At 47.0% G+C, this 27354-nt stretch overlaps 1 protein-coding gene across 4 annotated transcripts in view; it reads right to left on the bottom strand.

Annotated features, from left to right (window-relative positions):
• ATP13A2 (ATPase cation transporting 13A2) overlaps positions 1–25414 on the bottom strand; it is a 43828-nt gene extending 18414 nt beyond the window's left edge. Inside the window, exons 1-14 of one of the 4 annotated variants that reach the window (XM_083453761.1) lie at positions 25270–25414; positions 17532–17605; positions 15913–16080; positions 14480–14538; positions 12222–12324; positions 8592–8671; positions 7755–7832; positions 6463–6532; positions 5532–5666; positions 4682–4748; positions 3723–3854; positions 3453–3620; positions 1653–1763; positions 189–235 (exon numbers count right to left, since the gene is read on the bottom strand). In XM_083453761.1, coding sequence (XP_083309887.1) covers positions 189–235; positions 1653–1763; positions 3453–3620; positions 3723–3854; positions 4682–4748; positions 5532–5666; positions 6463–6532; positions 7755–7832; positions 8592–8671; positions 12222–12324; positions 14480–14538; positions 15913–16080; positions 17532–17605; positions 25270–25279 — 1302 coding nt within the window. In that variant the 5' untranslated portion in view covers positions 25280–25414. Of the gene's footprint in view, positions 1–188; positions 236–1652; positions 1764–3452; positions 3621–3722; positions 3855–4681; positions 4749–5531; positions 5667–6462; positions 6533–7754; positions 7833–8591; positions 8672–12221; positions 12325–14479; positions 14539–15912; positions 16081–17531; positions 17606–19330; positions 19431–25269 lie in introns of those variants that run through there. The other 3 variants (XM_083453762.1, XM_083453763.1, XM_083453764.1) reach the window with 3 other exon arrangements.
• Between the last annotated feature and the right edge of the window lie 1940 nt (positions 25415–27354).

The raw sequence follows: 27354 nt of genomic DNA, 5'->3' as shown, positions 1-27354 counted from the left end.
AGCCAGGTAAGAAGTGCAAGGGGGTGTGGGGTCCAGTAGGCATCCATGTGGCGGTGGCTTGCTCTGACACAATTGTCAGGCACAACTCTCTTAAATTGTGAGAAGCACCTCTCAATCTGGGGAACAGGGGTGCAGGATGGGGGGCTCAGAAGAACCCTCACACACACACCCCGTGGAACTTCACTGACCTTGTTTCGATACAAGATGTAGATGCTGTAGCCGGTACCAATAGCCGCTGGAGGACAAAGGAGAGAGAAAGGAGATTTGACAGTCACAATCCCACAATGGGGAATAATCCCACAGTAACCCTGAATTCTAGCATTATGGGAGGGAGGGAAACTTTTTCCTATTCACATTTCTGCATGCTGTGCATAATTTTATCATTTATTTATGTGTTTGTTTGTTTACATAATTCTTATTAGATTTTCTGTTATATAATTTAAAGTACTCATTTTTACATCATTAAGATATCAATGACCTCCCTTCTTCTCTTTCCATGGTTCATTTTGCATATCATAAATCCCTGCATATTTTACAAAAACCGTACCATTCAGTATTCCATTATTGCATCCATCAAAACTTATTTGCACTGTTGAATTTATCTGCCAGCATTTTCAGCTATTTCCCATACATTCAATAAACGTTTTCCAGTCTTCTCTAAACGTATGTTCTTCTTGTTCTCTTATTCTATATGTTAAGTCTGCAAGCTGCGCATATTCCGTCAACTCCAGCTGCCATTCTTCTTAGGTTCGGACCTTGCTCGTTTTCCATTTTGGGGCTAACAAAACACAGGCCGCAGTAGTGGCATACATAAATAACCTTTTCTGACACCTGGGAATTTCAGTCTGGATTATTCCCAACAGAAAGGACTCTGGGTTGTGTGTTGTTGTTGATTTTTGAGAAAGTACTTTTGAACATTCTTTTCAATTCATTATGTATCATTTCCCAATACTATGCTGTGCATAACTGCATAAATTTCTATCACAACACCTCTTACTCACCTTTCCCCTAAACTAGAAAGTCCCCAAACATCGCAACCTCATAGGGTAGCCACTCCACCCCCTTGATTGCTTTAGTTGCCCTTTTGCGGAACCTTTCCCAACAGTGAAGTATCAACTAAGGCCAGGGCCTTTTCAGTACTGGCCCCTGACTTGGTAGAACGCTCTGACACAAGAGACTAGGGCCCTGCGGGACTTGACATCTTTCCACAGGGCCTGCAAGACAGAGCTGTTCCGCCAGGCCTTTGGTTTGGACTCAGTCTGACCCTTATGTTTCCCTCCCCTTATGGTTTTGCTCTATGGGCTACTATTAAAATGAGGCTGCATTTTAAATTGTATTTTTAACCTGTATTTTAAATTGGTTTCTCCCCCCCCCCTTTATGTTTTTATTGTAATTTTACTGGTGTTAGCCGCCCTGAGCCCATCTCTGGCCAGGATATAAATAAAATATTATGATTATGATTATTATATCCTTTGTGAGGTGCAGTGACCATAACTGCACACAGGACTCCTAAGGCGACCACACCATAGATTTGTGGCATTATGACACTAGCAGTTTTGTTTTCAATCCCCCCCCCCCCACGAACCCTGAGGCTATGAAGTTTGCCTTTTCCATGGCTGCCGAACCGCGGGCTGACATCTTCACAAACTTACCCAGGACTGTGAGAAAACCAACAAACTTCCATGCGTCTTTATAAAACCGAAAGCTGAGTGGCTTGGGGTGAAGGATGGAGCTGATGAGGTCTCCTTTGGCTGTGTAGAAACCTGGCGAGAGAGGAGGGGAAGGGAGTGAGGCGGGCAGAACCCCAAAATGTGCCGAGGGGAAAGTTCAAAGTGCTGCAGTAGCAGCAGCAAAGCTTGAGGGATCAATGCAGCAGCCACAGTCCCAGGTCTCTGGCAGGCAGCAGAGCCAACCCATGGGCCCTCACTGAAGGCTCAGAATCGCTTTGCCCTGGGGGCCTTCTCCCCTTGTGAGTGTGCAGGGGGCATAGACCATGAGGCTGCAGTTTCAGAAAATGCCATCTCAGCCGCAGGAGAGTAAGGGCACTCCAGGAACACTGAGCAGATTGCTCTCCAGAAGACACTCAGCACCTTCAGCCAAGGGACTAAAACTGGGGGTGGGATGGGACGCACATCCCGCTTCATGAGGGTGGATAAAAATCAATGTTTTTTTTAAAAAAAACCACAGGTTTTTTATTTTTAAAAAATCGATTTTTTAAATTTAAATCAGATTTTTTTAAAATTTAGATCGGATTTTTAAAATAAAATGCATTATTTTTATTATGATGCTATAACTGATATTCTTTTCTTATTATTAACTCTTTTTTGTTCTTTTTATTTTCTTCATTCTTTGCTGTAACCATTTGTAATGTATTTGTAAGATGATATGTTAAATCAATAAAGTTTGTATCTTAAAATAAATAAATAAAAATAAAAATAAAATGCTTTTGGAGGAAAAATCTTTCTAAATATAGTTTTCTATATAAGTTACAGTACAGTCCAAAGGCTATTCATCAGGAAATAAGCATTTGTTTTAAGTTTTAAGTTTAAGGGTGTGTGTTTTTTTAAAAAATTGCTTAACCACATCAGTTAACAAACATGGATACGTATGCTATAATGTTATTGTTATTAAGGAAATGATGGTTTTTCTCCTTCCAATAAAGTACAGCAGAAAAGTTGCCCAAATGTTAACTTATTAAAAATCACAATAATTTCATAATTTTCTATGTACTTCTAACAGTATATCCAAATCAGAAATTTTGATAGAACTGTAAAAACTACTCTAAAAATTGTTTATTATTCGAATAATGAAACCTTCATCTGGTTGTAAATGCAGTGGCACATCATCTAGTTGCGGACATGATCCATTTCGGGGTGCCATTTGCACTCCGAAATGTCTGCAACTAGAGCGGCGCTTCTGTGCAAGCACAGAGCATGATAGAGCGCCTCTGCGCATGTGCTGAAACCTGGAAGTATACACTTCTGGGTTTGCCACGTTCACAACCTGAAAAGACGCAACATGAACCTAACGCAACACGAGGTATGACTGTATTAAGATTATACCAGCAAGAACGAGTCTTTCTGTAAAAAAAATATTTAAATCAAGTCTTACTGACTAGTGATTTAAATCGTGCTTGTTATGTACTGAAGTTCTCACCCTGGGCCAGCAGGGGGATACAGTAGATAGTTATGCAAATAAGGGATTGAAAGTGACGTTCAGTGATTGGATAGTTTTAGAAAATTGTTACAGTTACGTTGTACTGGAGCTCTATATAAGCAGGCTGACTGAACCCTTCAGTTCAGTTCTGTTCTGGCCTGTGAATAAACAAGAGCTGTTTGAAGAATCGCTGAGTCGTCTGATATGTTCGCCCAATACCTAACAGTGTTTTAAATCAATTTGATTTAATTCGATTTGATTTAAATCAAATCCGGCCTGCGCTTCATTCAGCTGACCTGTGCGAGTGACCACTGCCAGAACCTCCGGGCCCACGTAGGGTCTTGCCTGGATGACCTGCGTTCCGCAGAACAGCGTGTGGCGCTTGTGTTCCTCAGGGGAATACACGGTGCTGGTCGCTTGGGGGCCTTCGGGCAAAGAGGTCTTCATCACTGGGATGCTCTCGCCTGGAGGGAGAGAGGCTCACTGAGGATGAATGGCCAACACCAAGCCCAGTGGCAAGCCCTAAAGCAGCTCATCCCCCAGCCAGCACCCTGCTCTGTCCTCACCGGTCAACATGCTCTCGTTCACCAGGCACTCGCCCGTCAGCAAGGCGGCATCGCACGGGACCTGAAGTCCATCCACGGGCACGACAATGCAGTCGCCTGGCACCAGGTCCATGGAGCTCACTGTCACTCTCTCTGTTCAACACCACCAGCCACCAAAAGAGAAAACAGGTCACACCTCTCCGGGAAGGAATAAGGCAAGAGTTCTCAGAAGTTTTAAAAAGGAAAAAAAATCAGGCGGGGAGGCTGCAACTAGAGCTTAAGGGGTAATTTCTAGAAAGGTCAGGTTCTCCCCTGCTTTTTCGCCATTGGCATAATAATAATAGTAATATACCCCACCCATCTGGCTGGGTTTCCCCAGCCACTCTGGGCAGCTCCCTACAGAATAATAATAATAATAATAATAATAATAATAATAATAATAATAATAATAATAAAGTGATAAAGCATCAAACATTAAAAACTTCCCTAAATAGGGCTGACTTCAGGTGTCTTCTAAAAGTCAGATAGTTGTTTATTTCCTTGACATCTGATAGGAGGGCGTTCCACAGGGCGGGTGCCACCACCGAGAAGGCCCTCTGCCTGGTTCCCTGTATTTGGCTTCTCGTAGTGAGGGAACCGCCAGAAGGCCCTCGGCGCTGGATCTCAGTGTCTGGGCTGGACGATGGAGGTGGAGACACTCCTTCAGGTATACAGGACCGAGGCCGTTTAGGGCTTTAAAGGTCAGCACCAGCACTTTGAATTGTGCTCAGAACCGTACTGGGAGCCAGTGTAGGTCTTTCAAGACCGGTGTTATATGTTCTCGGCGGCCGCTCCCAGTCACCAGTCTAGCTGCCGCATTCTGGATTAGTTGATTCTGGATTAGAGAGAGCTGAACATGGGAGAATTCCCTTCCCAAGGGCTCATTGCCAAGAGTGAACAGCTTCAAGGACGGGGGAGGCTATCGGTGGTTGCTCGCTTACCTCCGGAGGCTCTGCGGATTTGCAGGTTGACTGCCATCTTCACCATCTTCTGCAGGGTGATGCTTTGCTGCAGGGACCAAGCGTGACGGTAAAAGTGTCAGGAGAGGGAGGACTAGTACCAGCCGCCAGACCTCACTCTGGAGCTCAACGGGAGTCCCCTCCCCTGCTCTGCCCACGTGCCCAAGAAGTGCCCGGCCTATTGTAATGCCAAGGGAATTTGAAGAAGAAGAAGAAGAGTTTGGATTTGATATCCCGCCTTTCACTCCCTTTAAGGAGTCTCAAAGCGGCTAACATTCTCCTTTCCCTTCCTCCCCCACAACAAACACTCTGTGAGGTGAGTGGGGCTGAGAGACTTCAAAGAAGTGTGACTGGCCCAAGGTCACCCAGCAGCTGCATGTGGAGGAGCGGAGACGCGAACCCGGTTCCCAGATCACGAGACTACCGCTCTTAACCACTACACCACACTGGCTCCCGTGCCAAGAAAGCGCGGCTGCTGCCCAGCACTGGAACACCACACCTGAGAGGCACTGGTGGGTGAGGCTGCATTCAAAGGTGCCTGGCAGCCCCCTCCCCCTCACTGCAGGGGGCTGTGCTTGAGGGTTGAGACTGCCTGTGGGGTTGCCATACAACCAGAATTTCCCATACAGTGTCTGGGAGGAAAACGGCAAGACGTCTGGGAAAATCTGGACGTACGGGAACGGTTTTTCTTAAAAACAGCTCAAAAAACATCAATTTTGTCAACAACTTTCTCCAAAAAGAAGCTCAACAACGCTTTGTGTCCGGATTTGAAATATGGCAACCCTACTCAAGGGCCACCCCCCTGCCTTTGTGCAACCGAGGCTGAGCCCACCTTCCTCGTCTCGTAGAGAGAGATCCCGATGGAGACCGCAGAAATGAGGAAGATGCAGGCAGCATAATAATAGTACTCGTCGAAGCTCCACAAGACGATGCTGAAAATCTGGAAGATGTAAAACGGGTTCAAGACCTGGAGTGGGGAGGACAGCAGAAGGGGAGGGCAGAGTTAATAAAACGTTTATCAGAAGATGCAAGGCCACTCGCAGGAAGCTGGGGGGGGGGGCGGTCTGTGAGCTGGTGGCTGTCAACACAGGAAGGAAACCCTCCCAGATGGTTCCCAGCTAAAAGCATTTTGTGGACCACACTGGAGCTCAGCTTCCTCAAAACCTGAGCTTCTGCCCCACTGAAGTTTATTCTGTGAGGGCAGGGGAGGCCGTTCTCTATCAAATGACCCCCCAGACCAGAAATGTATATCCAAATGGGCACTACCAGCTTGTCTCGTCTAGGGACCCATTTTCCCAGGGAAGAAAAAGGTCTTCCCCTCCCCACGCCCAGCAAACCAGGGTGAAATGGCCTCAGTCCAGTATATCTGAAGGAGTGTCTCCATCTGCATCGTTCTGCCCGGACACTGAGGTCCAGCACCGAAGGCCTTCTGGCAGTTCCCTCCCTGCGAGAAGCCAAGTTACAGGGAACCAGGCAGAGGGCCTTCTCGGTAGTGGCACCCGCCCTGTGGAACATCCTCCCACCAGATGTCAGAGAGAAGAACAACTACCAAACGTTTAGAAGACATCTGAAGGCAGCCCTGTTTAGGGAAGCTTTTAATGTTTAATAGGTTATTGTATTTTAGTGTTTTGTTGGAAGCCGCCCAGAGTGGCTGGGGAAACCTAGCCAGATGGGTGGGGTATAAATAATAAATTATTATTATTATTATTATTATTATTATTATTATTATTATTATTATTATTATTATTTCCATAAAGGCAAACCTCATCTCTCAGCAGCCTGAAGTAAGAATTTACAGGTACATCGATCAGGTTCCGCCCGTAAATCTTTCTCCTGTCCAAGCAGAGGGTGAGGAGAGAAGAAAATGCACAGGTCAGTTTTGGCACAGGATCCATAATATCACCAGATGTTCCGTGACTGGGCTGAGGGTTGCATCCGTTTGCATTTCTAGCCAACCCAACCTGGCTGGGGGAGCTGAGAGGCTACTAGAAAATATCAACATCAAAGAGATATAAAGAGCTGCTTTTAAAAAACAACAACATGGAAGAGCAAAACAAAAGAAACTAATCTACATCCCTTCCTAGCTCAGGCCTTGCCACAGAGAACCAGATCAAATAGATTTTGCAGCCCTTCTAATGGAGGTAGCGGCTTGGGTTGGCGCTCACGGAGAACACACACACACATTGCATCGCATCTTATGAAGGCTGGAAAACCCAAAGCAAGATTTAATCCAACAGTTTTGGGCAACAGCCCCTCAAATGCAGAAATCCATCACAGCACCCATTCTGAAAACACCTGAATTTAGAAAGCCTTTTTTTCTGCCGAGTTTTATTGCATGTGCCAACAAATATTCAGTTACTTGCGTCAGATTTAGACATTTTGTAAGCCATTTTTATAAGAGTCAACAACACACACACCCCGCCCACCCCATGGTGGAATCTATAAAGCAAAATAAAGCCCCTGTGTTTAAATTACTGTGGTACCTCGGGTTAAGTACTTAATTCGTTCCGGAGGTCCGTTCTTAACCTGAAACTGTTCTTAACCTGAAGCACCACTTTAGCTAGCGGGGTCTCCTGCTGCCGCTGTGCTGCCGGAGCACGATTTCTGTTCTCATCCTGAAGCAAAGTTCTTAACCCGATGTACTTTCTGGGTTAGCGGAGTCTGTAACCTGAAGCGTATATAACCCAAGGTACCACTGTAGAGCATTAAGTGTGAATTGCTTATTTCATAGATTTAAGGAGGGATTTCAAAGAAATAATTAGTGTTACTCAAGCCAAGATAAATCAGCCTTTATTAATTGATCCCTCTAACCATCCCTTTCATTTCATTGCTGGGGGGGGGGAACAAAAAGAGAATGCGGGTATTTGAACCAACAGCCTCTGAACCTTTTGGCAGAATCTGCTGTTTTCACAGGATCCTCAGTTGTGCAAAATTAAGAGTAAAATCTAGATTTCTGTGGTGCAAAAATCAGAGAAGCTTGGCAAACGAAAGACAGGTGGCAGCCTAGGGGCAGCTTTATGACCTTTTGATAGGCATCAGTGCTGTCCATGCTCACCTGACAGCTTGTTCTTCAGCGCTAAGTCCACAGAGGGAGAGGTGGATATCAGAGAAAGTCCAGCTTTCATCCAACACACTGCAAAATACACAGAAGAGAGAGACAAAGAGACAGCCTGTATCTGCCAGCAACAGGTTAAAAACAGGCATTTCCTTATTTTGGAGCCCTGAGCTTCCATTGGCTAAGTTGCTGTGATGTCACAGAGGGTTGCATTCAATGCTTGGCTCTCTCAGATCAGACTCGCTGAAGACACAACTAATTTAGGTTCTATAATTCCAATGGGTCTAATCAAAGTACAGTGGTAAAGGTAAAGGTAAAGGTAAAGGGACCCCTGACCATTAAGTCCAGGCGTGACCGACTCTGGAGTTGTGGCGCTCATCTCACTTTATTGGCCGAGGGAGGCAGTGTACAGCTTCTGGGTCATGTGGCCAGCATGACTAAGCTGCTTCTGGCGAGCCAGAGCAGCACACGGAGCCGTGGTGGCGCCGGAGCACGATTTCTGTTCTCATTCTGACGCAAAGTTCTTAACCAGAGGTACTATTTCTGGGTTAGCGGAGTCTGTAACCTGAAGCGTCTGTAACCCGAGGTATCACTGTATTGCTTAGCTGGATACATTCCAGAGCATTCTGGCAACCAACGGCAAACAACCAGTCATGGGACAGAACATGCTAGAAGCAAAATGAAAAGCTAGAACAAACTACTACATACAAATTGCAGGAATCAAATCTGGGGCGAGGAAAATTTGCACAGACCCATGCAAACTATACAATTTCGGCTGCTGACAGCAGAAGGGGGAGCAAAGTCCCAGCCTAGTGCACCCCGAAGGCGGCGGCTTACCTGGCCTTGCAGAAGGCACCCCACTTCTCAATCCAGATATAGCGCAAACCTTCAAACTGGTAGTAGCGAAGGACGTTCTTCTGAAAAGATTTTTTTTAATGTTTTACTACTACCGTTAAAAACTTTAAGAACTATCACATTAGGAAAATGTTGGAATGAAATTACATGGCTTTAGTAGAAACATTATAAGGAGTTAAGTATAAATAAGCTTTTAAGGTTTTGATGGTAAGATAAGGTTAAAATAAATTAAGATAATTAAATGACAGAAAGCAGTGAAAGATGAAAAGGATTTGCTGATATAGTTAATAACTAGAACACAAAAAAGGGAGGTGTGAGGAGGTCGAGGAAATAAGTTAATGAAAGATAATGATAAATATTGGATGTGTTTTTAATTGTTTTTGTTTGTGTTTTGATGTATTGTGTGTTTTTTGTTCTCTTTTTATGTTTGTAATGTATTGATTTGTATTGTTTATTCTTTTCCCCCTTTTTCATTTTTTTTTCTGTAATCTTTAAACCTCTAATAAATATTATTTAAAAAAAAAAATTCAAGAAATATCAAGTAAAGGTATCGGAGAGGAGATCCGTGTAAATGAAAACATGAGACTTACGGTTTTGTTACGTATGATTGTAGCCTTTTTAGGCCTTTCTCACGGATGGAAAGAGCATTGCCCCCGGGGAGAGAAGGAGGAGTCAAACAGACACCGAAGGGTTAATCCAGAGAAAGAGCTATTTATTCTGCCTTCCGGGTAGCAGAAGGAGCTAGCGTGATAATTCACAAGCAAGCACAACTTTTACAGCCATTACACGCAGCATATATTCCCTCCAGGCCCCCCCCCCTTTCTCCCCCTCCTCAGGAGCCCTGCCTCATGAGTTTTCCTGAGCATGAACAGAAACTCCTGTCTTGGGGCTCCTGGCGCCCTTCCCAGGAAAAAGGGGGTTGAGAAGCCTGTGTGTCAGCGTGACCAAGATTTGTTGCAACTGGGTAAGATAAGACTCAGCTCTCAGGCCTCCTTCTGCTTGGCATTGACAGAGCCATTCGTTAGCTTTCGAAGCTTTCTTGCACTGATAAAAAGAACGCTTTGCTTATGCAGCAGCATCTGTGAGAAAAGCTAAATGAGAAAGTAATTTGAAAAGTCTTGAGGTCTGGTTGGAGGGGGGGTGACTACAGAGACCTAGGTGGGGTAACCTGTCCCCTTCATGATTTTATTTTGGAATTGTCTGCTTATTTTGGAGTTGTTTGTTGTAAAGAGTCTTGGTTGACCACAAACTTGACATGAGCCAACAGTGTGACGCAGCAGCTAAAAAAGCCAATGCAGTTCTGGGCTGCATCAATAGGAGTATAGCATCTAGATCAAGAGAAGTAATAGTGCCACTGTATTCTGCTCTGGTCAGACCTCACCTGGAGTACTGTGTCCAGTTCTGGGCACCACAGTTCAAGAAGGACACTGACAAACTGGAACGTGTCCAGAGGAGGGCAACCAAAATGGTCAAAGGCCTGGAAACGATGCCTTATGAGGAACGGCTAAGGGAGCTGGGCATGTTTAGCCTGGAGAAGAGGAGGTTAAGGGGGGATATGATAGCCATGTTCAAATATATAAAAGGATGTCACACAGAGGAGGGAGAAAGGTTGCTTTCTGCTGCTCCAGAGAAGTGGACACAGAGCAATGGATCCAAACTACAAGAAAGAAGATTCCACCTAAACATTAGGAAGAACTTCCTGACAGTAAGAGCTGTTCGACAGTGGAATTTGCTGCCAAGGAGTGTGGTGGAGTCTCCTTCTTTGGAGGTCTTTAAGCAGAGGCTTGACAACCATATGTCAGGAGTGCTCTGATGGTGTTTCCTGCTTGGCAGGGGGTTGGACTCGATGTCCCTTGTGGTCTCTTCCAACTCTATGATTCCATGGTTCTAAGAATGTATATTATGTGAATAAAAAATAAAAATAAAATAAAAACTTCATTTTATGCTCTTCTGGTCTCCTTAGCAATGTACGAGTGGGATGTCATTGTTCCCCTTTTTCTGAATGGAACCCGGAAGAGAGAGATGGATGCAAAGGCACTGGATGGGGCAAAGGGGGCACATACACTGGCACAGAGGAGAAAGCAGGTCAAGAGTCAGGGGCTGCCAGCTGCAAGGAGCTCTGAGCAGCCTTTGAAATTAGCCGGGCACCTGTTGCATTTTGCAACTGGCAACCAGCCTTTTGCGATTGGATGAAGATGTCCAGGCATGAACCTTGGCGCGAAGCATATCCACCTGCCTGGCTGCAGTCGGATGATCTGACACATCTTTTTTGCTGCCATGCTGACGTATGAATCAGCTGTTGAGACTCCCTGATTCACCCGGCAGCAAAAAAATAAATAAAAATACCGTATTTTTCGCTCTATAAAACGCACTTTTTCCCTCCTAAAAAGTAAGGGGAAATGTGTGTGCATCTTATGGAGCAAATGCAGGCTGCACGGCTAAGCCAGAACAGGGAGAGGGAGGGCTGCGCAGCGCTCCGTCTCGCTGTTCTAGCTTCTGGCTTAGCTGCGCAAAGCCTCTGCAGAGCAGCAGGATGAAGGCACCCCACTGCCCTGAAGGCTTTGCGCAGCTGAGCCCAAAGCTAGAACAAGGAGCTGGAGCGCTGCACAGCGCTCCATCTCACTGTTCTGGCTTCTGGGACAGCCCACAAAGCCTCCGCAGGGCACGGGGAGCCTTCATCCCCGTGCCCTGTGGAGGCTTCGCGCAAAGCTAGACCAGCTAGAGGGAGCACTATGCAGCGCTCCGTCTCGCTGTTCTGGCTTTTGGATAGCCCCCGCGAAGCCTCCGTAGGGCAGAGGGACAAAGGCTCCCAGCTGTCCTGCGGAGGCTTCGCACGGCTTTTACAGGAAGTGTGGGGAAGGGACAGAGTGTGCGACTCTGTCCCTTCCCCCACCTCCCAGAAAAGCCCCCAAGAACCACGCTCCCTTTAAAGAGCACGCGGTTCTTGCGGGAGATGGGGGAAGGTACAGAGGGCAGCTTACCCGCGTGCAGCCTCTTCCGGGCAGGGGGAGCCTTCATCCCGCTGCCCAGGAGAGGCTTCAGCGGCTATCCCAGAAGCCAGAACAGCAAGAGGCTATCCCAGAAGCCAGATCCCTCTTGCTGTTCTGGCTTCTGAGATTCAGAATTCTTTTTTTCTTGTTTCCTCCCCCCAAACTTGGTGCGTCTTATCGTCTGGTGCGTCCTATAGAGCGAAAAATACGGTATATATATTTTTAGAAGGCGACTAGACGTTCTGATTTGGCACCCACAACCCAGGTCCCAGGATCCATTTGGCTCCTAGCTTTTCTATCCCAGTTTCTAACACTGGGGTTGTCTTGAGAGAGCTTTGGCATCTCAGGGGGCAGCCTTGGGCAAGTCTCTCTTGTTCCCCACTGCTGCTCTCAGACTACCTTGCAGGGTTCAAGCTGAGATAAGGGCATATTTAAATATAAAACCTAGAGGCACTTGGAAGCCCATCTGAGTTTTTTGGCTCACAGCATGCCTGTGAGGCGGCGCAGGTTGGGGTTCCAGGAAAACGTGGGAGGATACTTGGGGGTTTTCCAGGGACCTATGCAGCTGGTTCAGGCAAACCGAGAGGTTCTGGGTTCGTGGGTTGCAAGGGGCTGAACTGACCTCCTCCTTCCGATGGAGCCCAATCGTGTCTCGACTTTCATCTTCATCCTCAAACACACCCACAGCGATGCTGTCTCCTCCACCGTCTCTTCCGTACTCGAGGCTTTGCAGGAAGAGGGAGGGAAAGAGGCAAAGGAGACAGCACAGAGCTTAGACCTCAGTTTGAATCTCATCCTCTTCGAAGAGGAGGGTTTAGCCTCCAAATGCATTTTCTCCTGAGTAAGTCCCAGTCATGCTGAAGCATGCAGTCGTAACAAAAGAGAGTGTGCCTCTCTCAGTATGAGCTGAATGACTTCAACCTTGATCTGGACTCTGCGTTATCAATGTAAACAAGGCATTGGGGGTGGGTTTCAATGAAGAGGCAGTGTTAGCCAGGCTCCAGGCACGTTTTGCAACTGGCACGGGTCCAACTGCAACCACGTGGAGATGTCTGGATGCTGTGGGAATTTTCAGGGATACAGGAGAGGATATATTGTCTGATTATATCCTTATCCAACTTGTGATAACAAGTTCCACAATTTCAGCAGAGTAACATTCCCCCTTTTAAACTCACAGCGGATGCGTTTGCTCAGGCTCACTGAAGCCTCTATAATAACTGTTCTGGTATTTTCCCCTTATTCCCTCATAAAATAAAAGAGACGACACAGTCTTCTACAAAAGTATAAAAAGAGTTTACTGACATTCTGTTCACAATCAGATCCCAGAAGGCAGACTTAGCTTAATGAAGTAGCATACGCTTGGAATCTATCTCTTAAGAAGACAGTCCCTTTGTCCTCTCTTGGCTGGAAGCCAAGAGGGCATCTTTGGCTCAGTAGATGTTGTTTCTTCGATGCATGTGGTGAAAGAGTGAGAGATGGCTGCCCTGCCCTGTGCTTTTGTCATTACCTGCACAGGTGAGGCCACACCCACCTCTAGTCACATGCAGAGGAAGTCTGTCCCAGCCCAGAAGGAAACAGGAAGTTTACCTGCTGGCTGGACAAACATCCCTCCCCATGTGTAAACATGTTCACTCTAGGAATGTTGTACTTGACTGCTCTTGTGTTTCACATCCTACAGATGCCAGGTTGCCAACTGGGGAAAGTAAAACGTCACTTAATCAAGGATCTGAAATATTTTCCTTGATGCGTGAATTTGTTTTATCCTTGCTTGTTTTAAACCACTTTGAGATTAGTTCTTTAAAATAGAAAGTGGTATAGAAATGATGATGATGATGATATCCCGGGGGGGGGGGAGAACTAGGCAAACTAAGGCCCAATTGCCTTCTAAATCCAGCCCGCGGATGGTCCAGGAATCAGCGTGTTTTTACATGAGTAAAATGTGTCCTTTTTTAAAAAATGCATCTCTGGGTTATTTATGGGGCATAGGAATTCATTCATTACGCCCCCCATATAGTCCAGCCCCCCACAAGGTCTGAGGGACAGTGGACCGGCCCCCTGCTGAAAAAGTTTGCCGACGCCTGAACTAGACATTCCATTGCGGCAACCATAACCTAGGTTAAAGGTGCCATTTGGCGATTAGACTATATACAGTGGTACCCCGCAAGACGAATGCCTCGGAAGACGAAAAACTCGCTAGACAAAAGGGTTTTTTCGTTTTCTGAGGTGCTTTGCAAGACGGATTTTCCTAAGGGCTTGCTTCGCTAGACGAAACGGCCCTGCCTCTCATGTCATGGCGACGCGCACTGCACGCATGCACGCTCGCTTCCCCGCTCCTCCAGCTCCCTCCCACCTTCTGGCTGACGGCCGACCTTCCAGCTGCCTCGCGCCACTGCCCACCGCCCTCGCGCGCTCCTCTGAGAGAGCCGTTGCAGCCGGAGTCGCGCTCCTGAGCCCCGCCGCCCTCCAGCAGCCGCGTCGCACGGTGGCCACAAGGCGCGGGTGAGTCCAACGTACTGGCTGTGGCAGCTGCCCTGCTTCTCCACACCCCTCCCCGCCGTGGTGCTTCGCAAGACGAAAAAACTCGCTCTACGAAAAAACTCGCGGAACGAATTAATTTCGTCTTGCGAGGCACCACTGTATGTGAGTTTCTAACACTATGGAGAGGGTCTTTTACAGGGTGGGGTGAACCCACTGAAAGTTGGAACTGCTGCAATGCCATTTATATGTTTCAGGTCCTCATTTGCAAGGCCAAAGGCCCAGAGTTTGGACACTTATTGTGGGGCACAAACAGTTTGCATGTCCCCCAGCCCCTTTCTGATTCATTCATATCTTCTGCAAATTCAAGACCAGGAAAGAGTGGCCCCCAACGCCTCCACTCACCTGCCTTCTACCATCTGCTCTGTTCGGACACAGGCTGTGAAATACTGGCCAAATTGGTCCTGGAAGAGAAGCACAGAGGGCACTTGGCTCAGCTGTGGGGAAAGAGTTTGGCTCACAGAATCAAAGAAAGGAGAACAGGACTGAGGTGCTGGCCCTAATCCTGATCAAAGAGCTAGCCAGTTCTTTCCTGGGGGGCTTGACACCTGCAGCTTTAAACCTCCCAGACACCTGCAATCATAGAATGGAAGAGTTGGAAGGGACCTCAAAGGTCATTTAGTCCAACCCCACGTTGGAGGGCATCAATCTGCAACTCACCAAACCAAACACAGCTCACGGGACATGTACACTCTGTTGATACCCCCTCCCCACAAAAAAATTATTCAGTTTCCAGACAGGCAGCAAAGAATTGCTTGTAATGTGTGGGTTTTTTTACGGGTTTTGGTACCTTTTTGAATATTTTTGAATTGCATGGATTAAATCTGCTTTATTGTGCACATTAAATTTGGGATTTTTTTTATTGAAAGGCAGGGTACAACTCCCTCAAACAAAGGAAGCTCAGAATTGTTGAGCCCCTCAAGGGCCACATTCCGCATGGAGCGGGGTCAGGACTTCGACAAGCCTGACTGAACTGCCTTGAGGCTTCAGGGTTTGTTTTCAAATGTGACCCTCAAAAAGGATGTTATCGTCTCGCCGTGGAACGAAAGGCTCAATCTGCAGCATGCCACCAGTGTGGGAAACTGCAGTCAAGCATAACTAGCAAGTATAGGGCTAGTTAGTATATGAAGGGGTTAAGACAATAGAGCTGCGTTCCTAGACTCAACTAGGTCACGCGCCCTCAGAAATGAAGCTTTCTACTTCCTTTCTCTCTCTTTCTGCACCATGTAACCAATGAAGGAGAACATGTGTAAGTTTGCTCCCAAGCTTAGAGCACATGTTTGGAGCCATATTCTGTATTTTCTACTCAAGAGTATTTTGCTGGTGTTCTCCTTGAAGCTGCATGGAACAACACATGTATCAGACCTTTGAATCTGTAAGTAAGACATTTTAAACTTACTTAGTGTGTGGTCTGTTCCTTGAAAGGGGGGTAGAAAGAGGGGAGCATCATGAACGGGATAAAAGGGTCCAACGACCTATATTCCTGACATGGTACTGCTGCACAAGTTGTGGCTTGATTTTAAACTCTGCTGGGGCTTTCTGTGTGCTAGCCCCATGTGTTGAATCTAGGCAACCAGCCAATTATTTTGTTATTTACCCCCACACTTGAGTCCACAGCGATTCATATATTTAATTCCCCTATAACCAGGACCCTTGGTCATTTCTGAAAATGTGACATTAGGGGTACAAATGGCAAAAGTGTGCCTGCACACCTGCTTCATTGCACCACCCCTTCTTTCCCCAGCCTTCTCCCCTCGCCACCCGCCAATTCCACTCACACGGATGACCACCCAGTCAGCTTGGTGGAGAGGGCAGCGGCTGCATTTGGCCCGGACTTTGAAGTGTGGCTTCCAGTGGAAAACTATCAGTGGGATCCCCACCATCAGCAGAGAGAAAAAGTGGCAGAGGATGATCTTCCATGTTTTGCTTTGGTAGCCTGTGACTTCCTGGGGGTGGAACAAAAACAGGCGTTTTAGGCCCATGCCAATTATGACCTCCACAAACACATACACACAAGGGGGGGGGGACCCTTGCAATTTAGAAAGGTGCATTTGAGAGAGACCCCAGCATCCTCCTCCTGAGATGGGGAATGACTTCTGTCGCCCAATTAAATGGTATCTTGGTTACATTGCAGTGATGATAGCAGCTCACAAAGAATTCTACTGCAACCTAGCGCAAGGGTTGGCAACTGTAGGCCCTCAGGCCAAATCTGGCCACCTGAAGGGATGTGAATTGACCGTCCAGGTTGCTAGCCTGATGGCAAAAGAGCAAAGTGGTTCCCATGGCAACAAAACCTCCTTTGGGGAGGGACCAGGTATACTGTACTTGCCCCCGCCCCATCTCCTTCCCTCACTTATCCACGTGGCTTTCCAGGGAACTTTGTTGTTGATCATAATAATAATGATAATAATAATAATTTATTATTTATACCCCGCCCATCTGGCTAGGTTTCCCCAGCCACTCTGGGCGGCTTCCAACAAAACACTAAAATACAATAACCTATTAAACATTAAAAGCTTCCCTAAACAGGGCTGCCTTCAGATGTATTCTAAAAGTTTGGTAGTTATTTTTCTCTTTAACATCTGGTGGGAGGGCGTTCCACAGGGCGGGTGCCACTACCAAGAAGGCTCTCTGCCTGGTTCCCTGTAACTTGGCTTCTCGCAGCGAGCGAACCGCCAGAAGGCCCTCGGCGCTGGACCACAGTGTCTGGACAGAACGATGGAGGTGGAGACACTCCTTCAGGTATACTGAACAGAGGCCATTTAGGGCTTTAAAGGTCAGCACCAACACTTTGAATTGTGCTCAGAAAAGTACTGGGAGCCAGTGTAGGTCTTTCAGGACCGGTGCTATATGGTCTCGGAGGTCACTCCCAGTCATCAATCTAGCTGCAGCATTCTGGATTAGTTGTAGTTTCTGGGTCACCTTCAAAGGTAGCCCCACATAGAGCGCATTGCAGTAGTCCAAGCGGGAGATAACTAGAGCATGCACCACTCTGGCGAGACAGTCTGCGGGCAGGTAGGGTCTCAGCCCGCATACCAGATGGAGCTGATAAACAGCTGCCCTGGACACAGAATTGACCTGCGCCTCCATGGACAGCTGTGAGTCTAGAATGACTCCCAGGCTGCGCACCTGGTCCTTCAGGCGCACAATTACCCCATTCAGGACCAGGGAGTCCTCCACACCCGCCCGCCTCCTGTCCCCCCAAAACAGTACTTCTGTCTTGTCAGGATTCAACTTCAATCTGTTAGCCACCATCCTCCATCCTCCAACCGCCTCCAGACAGGGTTTAAAGACCTTTAAGAATGGCGCAGCAGAGGCAAATGAGCTCTGCCCTTCATTCTCTCTCCCATAACCGACAGGCCTCACCCCCCCCCCCACACACACACCCTGTACCTACCATGCAGGGATTAGGGGGGCTCTGGTTGAGGGTACAGTAGCCGGGTCGCCGGCCTCCCAGCAGCTTCTTGGTGTCTGCAATCAGAAAGAGAATGAGATCATGTTCCTAAACGCGGGACAGAGGCATAAAGGTGCTTCATCCTGCTGTGGCTATGGACCAAAGAGTAGGTTGAAATCCCAGCCAGGACTGCTCTGGGGTCTTTCATTCTGGTAAAGGTAAAGGTAAAGGGTAAAGGGACCCCGGATCACTAGGTCCAGTCGTGACCGACTCTGAGGTTGCAGCGCTCATCTCGCTTTATTAGCAGAGAGAGCCGGCGTACAGCTTCCGGGTCATGTGGCCAGCATGACTAAGCCGCTTCTGGCGAACCAGAGCAGCACACGGAAACACCATTTACCTTCCCGCCAGAGTGGTACCTATTTATCTACTTGCTTTCGAATTGCTAGGTTGGCAGGAGTAGGGACCGAGCAACAGGAGCTCACCCTGTCACGGGGATTTGAACCACCGACCTTCTGATCGGCAAGTCCTAGGCTCTGTGGTTTAACACACAGTGCCACCCACGTCCTTCTCATTCTGGTAAGTGGTATGTAATTTTTGCTTGCTTGCTTGCTTGCTTGCTTGCTTGTTTATTGAAAGCTGCCCCCTGCTCCCTCTCACTAGTAAAGGAACCAAGGTCTCGGGAGAGCTGTAAAATAATTGAGTTATGAAGGAGAATGAGTGGGTCTGATTGAACAGGGAGAAGAGCAAAGATCTTGAAAGCCCCGTTTCAATTAGCTTGGAGAGCAGCCGAGGTCTTGCAAAGCCCTTGCAGCCAATCACACATACTCTGTTACTCAGAGAACTTGCAGCAAAGCCAATGCTAGTCCACATTTTCTTTTCTTTTTTTCAAATTTTTGTATTGATTTTCCAAATTTATAAACAAACAAACAAACATAAATCCTAACTATAATTATTCCGCTATTATTAACATTGTTAAGTGAATTCCTCGAATCCCCCTGGCTGAATTTCAATGTACCGAATTTTTTACTCTCTAAGACGCACTTTTCTCCTCCTAAAAAGTAAGGGGAAATGTGTGTGCGTTTTATGGAGCGAATGCAGGTTGCACAGCTATCCCAGAAGCCAGAACAGCAAGAGGGATCACTGGGCAGCGATCCCTCTTGTTGTTCAGGCTTCTGAGATTCAGAATCTTTTCTTTTCTTCTTTTCCTCCTCCAAAAACTAGGTGCGTCTTATGGTCTGGTGCGTCTTATAGAGTGAAAAATACAGTATATCATTGTAACAGTTTTCCAAAACTAATTTCTCATAAAATTTACTTAATCAATTAACATCTTTCTTACTTTCCATATTAACTTTAAACATATTATTCTATAACATCACATATTTAAATCCTAAGCCAATCTGGTATTTGCAAGTATTTCTATTTAAATTATCTTAACATATTTAACTAAACATTCTTTAAATTTCATCCATTCCTCCTGGTACTCCTCCTCCTCCTGGCCGCAGACTCTTCTGGTCAGGTCGGCTAGCTCCGAAAAGTCCATCATTTTCATCTGCCATAGTCCACATTTTCTCCAATTCCTTCATTGACTATTGCTCCTTATTTCAGAAGGTGGGGTCTTGGGACAAAGGCGGAAGAGCTTGAGCGAAGCTGCCTGGCCTTCCAGCCAGTCTTGACCCAGCAGCACCTCCACCTTTCACCAGCTCTCATCCTCTTGCAAAAAGGCCGCTGCGATACAGGGAAGCAGTTGGCGGCTCTTACCTTCTTTGGGGGCTGACCTGCTCCCACCCAACATCCCTGCTTACTTGTTTCTCCTGGGGTTCTGTCCTGTTATTCCAAGGGAAGACGTGGCCAAGCTGCACCTGAGGCTGTGCTACCTATCCGCCACCAGCCCCACCCCTTTCCCAAACAACGGCTGCAGGAAGCAGCAGGCTGGCACCAGGCCAGGGGAGCTCCAAGTTGCTCCGCAGATTATCTGTGCCATTTGCTGTCGACAGCCGGCTGGTTGGCTTGCCCTGCTAAGGGCTCTTGCACACCTGACGCACCCACAGAGCAGGAAGCTCTGGTCAAAAGCCACACGGTTGACCGGGCACGGCGCCGCCAGCCAGCCCCATAAATGCCACCAGTGACCAAACCGGTTTCATCAGGTGGAATTTTCCAAATGAGCAAAATGGGCAGACAGTGTTATGTGCAAAGCAGTGATGTGTACCCGGGGAGAGAGGAAAGAGCAGGTAAGTTTGGAGGACAGTCTTTGGCAGGGGCAGGGGCACCTCCAGAATTTGGTGGTGTGGGAACACAACAGGGGACTGAAGTGGCTTGTCACAGTCTTTTTCTTCCTCGGCACTAAAAAACCCTCCAGAGCCGTGTTTCTCCAAACGTGGGTCTCCAGCTGTTTCGGGGCTACAACTGCCATCATCCCCTAGCTAACAGGAGCAGCAGCCTGGGATTATGGGAACTGTAGCCCCAAAACAGCTGACGACCCAAAGTTTGGGAAACACTGCTCTGGGGCAAAAGGAGGCAACCAGGCAAGGGGCAGAACTGCAAAGGCAAGTGGAGCCAGGAAGATTCTCCGCACACACGTGCCTGTTTACCAGCCAATTAATCTTATTAAAACATTATGAATCCCTGCTGAGCTGCAACAGGCGTCCACTATTTGTGCTTTCAGGAAACAATTGAAAACATTGTTGGTTCAACAAGCTTTTCCAGCTAAGTAAAAAGGTCTCTGGTGTAAGTGCTCTTATTTTTTTTGCTATTGTTTTAAAACCTACATTTGGTGGTCTTTTGTACTGGGTTTTAAACTACTTTGGGTTGCTGTTTTAGGAGATTCCTAAATTAATAAATCATTAATTTATTAATAAATTATTATTAATCATTATCTTTTAAATTGTATTTTAATCAACTTGTTTTTATTATTGGTTGTTAGCCGCCCTGAGCCGGGTCTTGGCTGGGGAGGGTGGGGTATAAATAAAAATTTATTATTATTATTATCATCCGGAAGCTTGGCTCCAGTCTTTATACTTTATTAACATTTGTTATCTTTTAGGTGGAAGCAAAGTCTCGCTGCAGATTCACATTCACAAGGATGTCCACAATACAGATTTGGGTGGATTTTTTAAAAACAACATTCTCCCCTGAAACATGGTCAGAGGACATCTCTCCCTCCAATTCCTCCCCTCTCCTGAATCCTTTAAACTATTATTCGGGGGGAGTTTGTTGCTGTTGTTGATATTAATTTTTGGTTCTTATGATTTAATGTAGAAACTGTTCAATTTGGTTGTGTACCTTTTGGTCTGTTTCATTTGTTGTTTATGACTACTTCTTTTATGTCTGTGATTATGTAAATCTTTTTATGTTGTAAGCCACCTTGAGCATAGCATCCCCCCCCCCCAATAAAAGATGACGATGAAGGTGGAGGAAAGTCTGCTGAGCAATAAATAGATTACCCGGTTTATCAGTTTCCCCATGATTTCTTGCCAGAGAACCATGAACATGTCAAGTTGTTTTTGCTGGCAAATTGGTCATAGGTAGGAATCAGCATAAGCAGATAAAAAGGCTTATACCGTAGTTTTCGCTCCATAACACGCATTTTTTTCCTCCTAGAAAGTAAGAGGAAATGTCTGTGCGTGTTACGGAGCGAATGCTTCCCTCCTCCGTGGTTTCCAGCGGGAGAAGAGCAGCTGAATGGGGAGGAGAGAGGGACAGAGTGCCTGCTTCTTTAAAGGAGCAAAGCGGGAGGGGAGAGGAGCCGCTTACACGAGTGTAAGCGGCTCCTGTCCGGTTGGCTCCTTTAAAGCAAGCAGGCTCTCTGTATCTCTCTGTGCCCACTCAGCGGCTCTTCTCCCGATTTGCTGGAAATAGCAGGAAAGATTTTCAGCTCGCAAAGGGGGGGGGGGGAGGAGGGAGAGAAGTAGAGCGTGCTCCTTGTCCCTTGAGTGCTTTTCCTTCCCTCCCCACTTAAAACATGATTACAAAGCACAGATCCACATGGATCCTCAGGAGTTTTGCACTGGGTCACCCCAAATTCACCATCAGATCACATAGCATGTCCATGGCTACAGTTTGCACCAAAAAAATCACACACCCACTGTTGCCTGGGACTGCAGTGGTGCAAAAACGTGGTTACAAACACGGATCCTCAGGATTTTTGCATTGGGCTACCCCAAACTCACTGTCAGATCACATGTCTTTGGCCACAGCATGAACCACAAAAATCATACATCCGCTGTTTCGTTTAGAATATTTTTTTTTCTTGTTTTCCTCCTCTAAAAACTACATGCGTGTTATGGTCGGGTGCGTGTTATCGAGCGAAAAATACAGTAAGTCTTCCCTTCTCCCAACTACTATTCACAAGGTAAGCAAGTATTCCAACAGATGGGGAGACAGGTATCCGTTTCACAAGAGGCTCATAAACCATTAAAAAAACCAGCAGATTTTCTGTGACTGTGTGTGCTGTGGTCCCGCACACCAACCACCCAAAGGTCTGTCCCATCCTCAAAATGCCCCTTGCCTGCTTGCAGCCCCAGGATACACAACTGCCACCACCTCTTCTTCTAAATCCCTTTTTTTTTTCTCTACATGGCTCATCCCCAGCTTCAGGCAAGCTCTGAGGTGCCTAACAGGGGACAGCATCTGACACAACACAGAAATGGACTCAGTTCGACTGCTAGATCAGACTTGAAAACGGATAACAACCACCAGGCTCCTCCTCATCTGGCACTACAGCTCAGTGGAAAAATAATTCTCCGTCAGCTTTCTAGAACATAGCTAAAGGTAAAGGGACCCCTGACCATTAGGTCCAGTCGTGACCGACTCTGGGGTTGCGGCGCTCATCTCGCTTTATTGGCCGAGGGAGCCGGCGTACAGCTTCTGGGTCATGTGGCCAGCATGACTAAGCCGCTTCTGGTGAACCAGAGCAGCGCACGGAAACGCTGTTTACCTTCCCCGCAAGAGTGGTACCTGTTTATCTACTTGCACTTTGATGTGCTTGTGAACTGCTAGGTTGGCAGGAGCAGGGACCGAGCAACGGGAGCTCATCCCATCGTGGGGATTCGAACCGCTGACCTTCTGATTAGCAAGTCCTAGGCTCTGTGGTGTAACCCACAGTGCCACCTGCATCCCTAGAACATAGAGGCACGGTTCTGCAGCCTCCATCATGCAGATCTGGCTTCCTAAACTTATCAGAGGCAACCTGGTCCTTGCATCCACAATCGCTGCATAAAATTGCTGCACTTCAAGGCAGCAAGAGTTCAAGACAACAGAGTTGAATCGGACCAGGAAATGCATGGCTCAGCTTCAAAAGGGAGGTGAGCTGGAGAGCCACCATGGTGTTGTCTGCCTGCTAGGTCCCCAGCCCCTCTCCCCCCTCCTACAAAAGCTGTGACAAGGTGCAGAAAAGGGGTCTGGAAGCCCCCTGCAGGATTCCACCAACACACTGGGGCTGGGGACTTGTTTGCTGAAGATGCCTTGCCAGGAAGCTGTACCCATTTGCTAGTAGATTGCCTTTATTCAGACCTATCTCAAACTACAGTACTTTGGATACCTGAAGGTATCTCTGTCTTGGATATTTAGGCATTCATTCAAAACTGAGTTCCCACATTTGATGCCAGTCAAACTGTTTCAGAGGCACAAAGTCTAAAACACTGAGAATGTGAGGTTCTTAGTTTTGAAGTGCCACATCAAAATTTGAATTTCCCATTGGAAATCTGGGTGTTCTGCATGTTGTTCAGTGAGGACCATGTGCTGCTTTAATAGCTATGAATATTATTAATGGGGGAAACCACAGCTGAAGGAGAAACCGGTTTGCTCACTGAGGCAGAGATTTTGCTTCTGCATTGCTGGTGGCAGATTCCTGAGACCCTGGACGGTGGGCTGAATGAAGTTAGCTCCTTCTTTCATTACTGTCACCATGCCTGTTAGGGAGGAGGAGGGCAGGGAAGCACTGACAGCCCACTGAATATGGCTTCCTGCAAAAAGCAGCTGCCCCTTTTGAAAGAGCATGTTCCTAGCCCTCATGATTTGCTTGAAAGGGCAGCATCAATCATTGCTGGAATCGCAGGAGTTGTGCAAAGGGCCTTTATGGAGTCTCCAGCAGTTTTAGAGGCGACAGAAAGTTCTTAGTGAGCAGCAGTGTTTGAAATTAGCCAGGCGCATTTTGCACCCGGCTCTTGACCACTTGCGGCCAAGTGAAAATGCCAGGGAGCCAAGATGGCACCAGATATCTCCACTATCTGAGGATCATTGGACCTGGACTGTTTTCACACACTAATACCCCATCCTGTAGAATTCTATATTTTATTTGCACGATTGGAATGAATTTCTGGAACCAAAATGCTTTTTCTGTGCCACCTGAGCAGGAGCAGTCACCATTAAGAAAAAGAGGTCAGAACAGGCCAATAGATATGTGGGCTGTCCCCGGATCAAGTGACTTTTCTTCTTTCAAACTTCAAAGCTCTTAACCTAGCTTAAGGATCTCATCTGAACTAGCCAGACATTTAACTGAGAATCATTCGCAGTCAGCCCATCGTTTGAAAAACAAGACTTTAGAGCCGTCTTGGTCAAAAATGGCAACTAGACATCCAGTTTTGGCAACGGCATTGGCTCAATACATTTTCTTTTCCAGGACAGAGTTTGTAACACACAGCTGGGCCCAACACCCTTTCTCCCTCAAGCCAAGATGGCCCGTGACATTCTCTGCTATGCAGCCTTATACAATCCCAGTCACAAGACCCACTTTCCACCCCGCTCAAGGCATAAGAAGGCCCAGAACCTTCCACAAATCAGTCTCTCTCATGTCTATCCTGCAGGGACTGTCCCAGAGGCCCTTCTGGGTGGGAATTGGAGGGGCCAAAGCCCCAAACGCCAACTTGCCATTGCCTCAGCAAGACTCTCTGTGGTGTCCACTGCTACCTTCAGAATGGCAATTGGGGCCCCCCCATTGAAGAAGACTGATTTGGGAGCCTGTGTGTGTGGTGGGGGGGGGGAGATGATGCTCAGGCCCTGCCACTCGCCACTGGGGCATCTGAATGGCCACAGCGGGAACACAATTACTGAATTGTTATTTATTAAATTTATATACCACCTTTGGTCCAAAGATCACAGGCGTCATCTAGTCCAACCCCCAGCAATGCAGGAACCTTTGACTCAACGTGGGGCATAAAACACAAAACGCATATAACCACCACCAGACTAGAGGGGGGGGGTCCTTGGGCCTGATCCAGCAGCTCTCTGTGCTCCCAACTGTAAACCTCCTCCTCCCAATAGATTATTTTTTTAAACCTTCATCCTTTATAAACTCGGCCCCCACCCCCCGCGGTTCAGTCCTTGGCTCCCTGGAAGCCCCACTTTGCGTAACTTCAGAAACTTTCCCTTTCTCCCCCTCCCCCTCAAAAAAATAAAATCGCTCACTGAGGCGAAAGAAAATGAAAGAAAGAGGAAAGTCAGCAGTTTCGGGGAACGTGGGAGGACGTGGGGCAGCCCAGGCTGGTCCGGGGGTGGGGGGCACGCCTGTGTCTGCCTCACCATGTGCCCCCCTTCTCGGCTCGGGCGGCCCTCTCCTCTGAGCCCCCCGACCCCGTCAACAGCAAGAAGCTGTCCCTTCTTGGGCCGACCTTGCAAGGAGCGCCCCGCACCTGCTCCCTTCCGTGGCGCGCCCCCCCCCCCGGGAGCCCCCCTGAATCCCAGGGAAAGGGCGAGACCCCTGCCTTCCTTCTCCCCCCCCCCTTCCCTGCCTCGCCGGGAGGCTCACCTGAGCTCATGGCCCCCCTCCACGAGGAGGAAGTGGAAGTGGAGCAGCGCCGCAGCGGCAGCCGCCTCCTTCCCGCGCGCTGCCCGCCAGCGCGAAGCAGCTGCAGCTGACGGTCCGGGGCCGGCCAGCTGGAGGGGCGGGGCCTAGCGCAAAGGCTGCCGGGAGTCGTAGTTCCTCCCCTCAGGGGCTCAAGTGGCGCCCCTTCCCCAGGTTTCCCCCTGGTATGGGGGACCAGGAGGGCCCAAGAACACCAGTCGCGTATTCCACATTCCTTGCATCGTTTTTAAATAAATTCCACCCCCCCCAACACACACATATTTATTAAAAGAGAGGGTTATTTATTTATTTATTTATTTATTTTAAGATATTTATTGACATTTCAACATATTACAAAAAATAGAAAAAATAGAGCAAAATAAAAAGAAAGAGAAAATACAAAATAAAAACAGTTAAAAACAAATCAGTCTTTCCATAAATTATCTTTCATTTACTTGTTTCTCTGACCTCCTCACACCTCCCCTTCTTGTATTCCAATTCAGTTGGTTAATTCAGCAAATCCTTTCCCTCTTTAATTTTAACTTACCCTTTTATCTTAATATATTATAACTTTAAATTATCACCCGTTAACAATCCATTTTTACATATTCCTTAACATTGCTGCTAAAAAACCCACTTAACTTCAGTCCAGCATCATTCTAACATTCATTAATTTTGCAATGTTTCTGTAAATAGTCTTTAAATTTCTTCCAATCTTCTTCCACCAACTCTTCTCCCTGGTCTCGGATTCTGCCAGTCATTTCCGCCATTTCCATATAGTCCATCAACTTCATCTGCCATTCTTCCCAGGTGGGTAGATCTTGTGTCTTCCAATACTTCGCAATAAGTATTCTTGCTGCTGTTGTAGCATACATAAAGAAAGTTCTATCTTTCTTTAACACCAATTGGCCAACCATGCCCAGGAGAAATGCCTCTGGTTTCTTCACAAAGGTATATTTAAATACCTTTTTCATTTCATTATAAATCATCTCCCAGAAAGCCTTAATCCTTGGGCACGTCCACCAAAGGTGAAAAAATGTGCCTTCAGTTTCTTTACATTTCCAGCATTTATTATCGGGCAAATGATAGATTTTTGCTAAAAGAAAGGGTAATTTAAGCTGCAGTTTTTTCCAGGTCCAGAGGCGCCAAGCCATGGCAGAGAGTAAAAAAAGTGCTATAAATAAAAAGGGCAGCGTGGCTTGTTTGTGGAGGGGCAGGCTGTTGGGTCAGGGTAACCCATATTGATTCGCATGCCGTCAACTGAACACAACGAACCTTCCCATCTCTCACAGGGCCAATACAAACAAATTATAAATAAAGGACTGACCCGGAGGACGCTGATGCAAAGACACTATGCGACAGAATGATAGGATCAACAATCCTCCCTAAACAACCTCTCTCTCCCCCTCCTTCAATGTCTAGGACAATAGCGTCTGTGAAAAACGGACTGTGAAAAAGACTATGAATTGAAAGTGGATACTACAGTATGTACCTTTCCTTGCTCATTTGTTTTATTTTATTTTTTGTATCACAACAAATCTTGGATAAAAACTAATTCCTAGAGGAAAAACAATCCTTCACCATTCAAAAATTATAAAATATTCCCTGAAAAAAGAGACACTTTCTTTGAGTTCACAGAGCAATCCTGAAGCCATCTTAATGACCCCAGATATTTACTCTGCAGTTGAAGGAAAAACCTTTTCCAATAGTTCTTTTCACTTACAAATCCTTCAAATGCTATAAACATCTCACATAAATAGGGGTAGATCTGTGACAATGGATTCAAGAACTATTGAATCTTTACCATTTCAAGGGAAAGGCTCAGACTGGTCAGGAAAGGGCAACCAGCAAACTGTCAGGTATCATGACAAGAGACAAGCCAGGAGAGAAGACTGCCTCTTTTCTGCGATGTATGTCTGATGCTTGTTGGGTGGGCAGTGGTTTTCAACCAGGGTGCTGTGGCACCATTTGGTGCCCTGAATGATGGTCAAGGGTGCCATGAGCAACAATGGCCTCTGTCCAGTGGCGTAGCGTGGGTTGTCAGCACCC

Source organism: Podarcis tiliguerta (assembly GCF_965153285.1).
Source record: "Podarcis tiliguerta genome assembly, chromosome: 8".
Classification (NCBI taxonomy): domain Eukaryota; kingdom Metazoa; phylum Chordata; class Lepidosauria; order Squamata; family Lacertidae; genus Podarcis; species Podarcis tiliguerta.
The sequence above is the reverse complement of the archived record's forward strand: the minus strand, read 5'-3'. Positions and strand labels throughout refer to the sequence as shown.